The sequence below is a fragment of the Mustela lutreola genome, chromosome 3 (genome assembly GCF_030435805.1).
Source record: "Mustela lutreola isolate mMusLut2 chromosome 3, mMusLut2.pri, whole genome shotgun sequence".
Classification (NCBI taxonomy): Eukaryota; Metazoa; Chordata; class Mammalia; order Carnivora; family Mustelidae; genus Mustela; species Mustela lutreola.
The window spans coordinates 139621470-139624344 of NC_081292.1; the positions used below are offsets into that span (position 1 = coordinate 139621470).

Here is a 2875-nt window from a genome sequence, read left to right on the forward strand (position 1 = left end):
AGAACAAAATAAAGGGGTGCTTGGGTGGCTCAGTCTGTTAACCATCTGCCTTGGGCTCAGGTCGTAATCCTGGGGTCCTGGGTTTGAGCCTACATCAGGCTCCTGAGCAGGGATCCTGCTTCTCCCTCTCCCTCTGCCTGCTGCTTCCCCTGCTTGTGCTATCTCTTGGTCAAATAAATAAATAAAATGTTTAAAAAGAAGAAAAAAATACATATATATGTACAAGCTACAAAACATAACTGTACAATTTGGGTGATCCTGCATGCAAGTAAATGTTCTCATATAATTTGAATAAATATATTTGAATAAATTTAAAATTGGAATGCCACGCTCAAAAGATGAATGGTTTAAAAAAAAGCCATTGGGGAATCTGGACTGGGAGTTCTGAGGGAAGCGGAGTGAAGTGGTGGGGATGCGGCGGCGGCACTGACAATGAGTTTTCTTGGAGGCTTTTTTGGACCCATTTGTGAGATTGATGTTGTCCTTAATGATGGGGAGACTAGGAAAATGGCCGAAATGAAAACTGAAAATGGCAAAGTAGAAAAACACTATCTTTTCTATGACGGAGACTCCGTTTCAGGAGAGGTAAACCTAGCCTTTAAGCAACCTGTAAAGAGGCTAGGGCACCAAGGAATTAGAATTGAATTTGTAGGTCAAATTGAACTTTTCAATGACAAGAGTAATACTCATGAATTTGTAAACCTAGTGAAAGAACTAGCCTTGCCTGGAGAATTGACTCAGAGCAGAAGTTATAATTTTGAATTTATGCAAGTTGAAAAGCCGTATGAATCTTACATCGGTGCCAATGTTCGCTTGAGGTATTTTCTTAAAGTGACAATAGTAAGAAGACTGACAGACTTGATAAAAGAATATGATCTTATTGTTCACCAGCTTGCCACATATCCTGATGTTAACAACTCAATTAAGATGGAAGTAGGCACTTATGGTTTGTCTCCCTCCCAATCCCATCTTGTTTCATTTATTCCTCTTAATCTCACAAAACAAACTGAGGGTTGCCGGGGGGAGGGGGTTGGGGAGAAGGGGGTGGGATTATGGACATTGGGGAGGGTATGTGATTTGGTGAGTGCTGTGAAGTGTGTAAACCTGGTGATTCACAGACCTGGGGATAAAAATATATGTATATAAAAAATATATGTTTATAAAAAATAAAAAATAAAAAATAAAAAAAAAAAAAAAAAAAAAAAAAGAATAGATAAAATGGAAAAAAAAAAAAAAAAAAAAAAAAAAAAAAAAGATGGAAGTAGGCATTGAAGATTGTCTACACATAGAATTTGAATATAATAAATCAAAGTATCATCTAAAGGATGTGATTGTTGGAAAAATTTACTTTTTATTAGTAAGAATAAAAATCCAACATATGGAGTTGCAACTGATCAAAAAAGAGATCACAGGAATTGGATCCAGTACCACCACAGAAACAGAAACAATTGCTAAATATGAAATAATGGATGGCGCACCAGTAAAAGGTGAATCAATCCCAATAAGACTATTTTTAGCAGGATATGATCCAACCCCCACAATGCGAGATGTGAACAAAAAATTTTCAGTAAGGTACTTTTTGAATCTAGTCCTTGTTGATGAGGAAGACAGAAGGTACTTCAAGCAGCAGGAGATCATTTTATGGAGAAAAGCTCCTGAAAAATTGAGGAAACAGAGAACAAACTTTCACCAGCGATTTGAATCACCAGAATCACAGGCATCTGCTGAACAGCCCGAAATGTGAACTGAAGAGGAGAAAAAAAGAGAAGCAAAAAACTCCTATGTCCATTGAGATGAAGTTCAGCTTGTTAAAGATGGCTGCAGCTTGTGGGGGTGGGGGGCAAAACTCCATTTATAATAGTCTTCCTTTATCTTACAGTGCTGCATTTATTTTATGATACAACTAAATGTTCTTCATGTATATACATTTAAAAAAAGCGCTTTCTTTGAAACACTGGAACTTTCTTAAGCTGCCGTTTTTTTCTTTCCTTTTTTTTTTTAACTGCATACTTTGACCTGATGATAAGCACCCAGATATGCATAAACATAAACATTAAAGATTTTCATGTGAGTAGGCTGGTATTTGTAATTTTGCTTTTCTTTGTAATGTTGATTATACTTTTCTCCTTTTTCATGCTAACAATTACCTCTATTCTCTACATGCAAAAAATTAAATAGTTTGTGTTCAAATAGAAATAGAAAAATTGACTGGGCATTACATCCGGCAAAGATTTAAAACATGGCATCTCAATATTTTTGAGAAATACATTTATGTTTCTACATGTGTGTTTGAGAAATACATAGGGAGTGTTTCACTGTAGGTGCTTTCGATTCTACCATTCCGTGGCTTCCTGAATTGTATCTTCTTTGAAGTCTTCTGTGGTGCGAATGTTAAAATTTTTCCCTGAGATTATGTGGCATGTCACAGTGGCCTGCTTGCTTGCCTGATCCTCCCTCCCTCCCTGCCTCTTTTCTCTTCTGTTCTTTTTCTTTCATTCATTCTTTCCTTTCTTTCTTTTTTGCCATATTAAGTAACTATTTTGCTACTACTATCCAGCAGGTACACTGTATGTTTTCTGCAATGTAGAATTGACTCTATGTTGGTGTTTTAGTTAAAACTATATAATTCTTCTATAACTACTTAAAATTGTTTTCTTAATTTAAGGCATCTTTTTACCACATACATAAAAATATAATTTTCTTGCCTTCACAAATATTCTCTTCCCTTTCCAGGAGAAAATTTGAGGATGGGGAACTCAGGAGGCCCTGTGAAGCATGTAGTTATCTAGATCTGGACAATTTCATGTTTGTTAACCTGGAACTTTGGCTAGTTCAAACTGAAATGTAATTTTACCCACTCTGTTTAAATTTTGCT

At 35.9% G+C, this 2875-nt stretch overlaps 1 protein-coding gene across 1 annotated transcript; it reads left to right on the forward strand.

Moving 5' to 3' along the window:
• The first annotated feature begins 370 nt into the window (after nucleotides 1-370).
• LOC131827054 (vacuolar protein sorting-associated protein 26A-like) lies at nucleotides 371-2077 on the forward strand. Its single transcript, XM_059166961.1, has 2 exons — nucleotides 371-946; nucleotides 1275-2077. The coding sequence occupies exons 1-2, from the start codon at nucleotides 433-435 to the stop codon at nucleotides 1742-1744; spliced, it is 984 nt and encodes a 327-aa protein (XP_059022944.1). The 5' UTR covers nucleotides 371-432; the 3' UTR covers nucleotides 1745-2077.
• Nucleotides 2078-2875: the final 798 nt, after the last annotated feature.

Excerpts from the sequence above, each read along its gene's own strand:
- LOC131827054 (XM_059166961.1), top strand. The coding sequence starts at position 433 with ATGAGTTTTCTTGGAGGCTTTTTTGGACCCATTTGTGAGATTGATGTT. Across the intron at positions 947-1,274 it reads GATGGAAGTAGGCACTTATG|ATTGTCTACACATAGAATTT; the intron begins GTTTGTCTCCCT and ends TAGGCATTGAAG.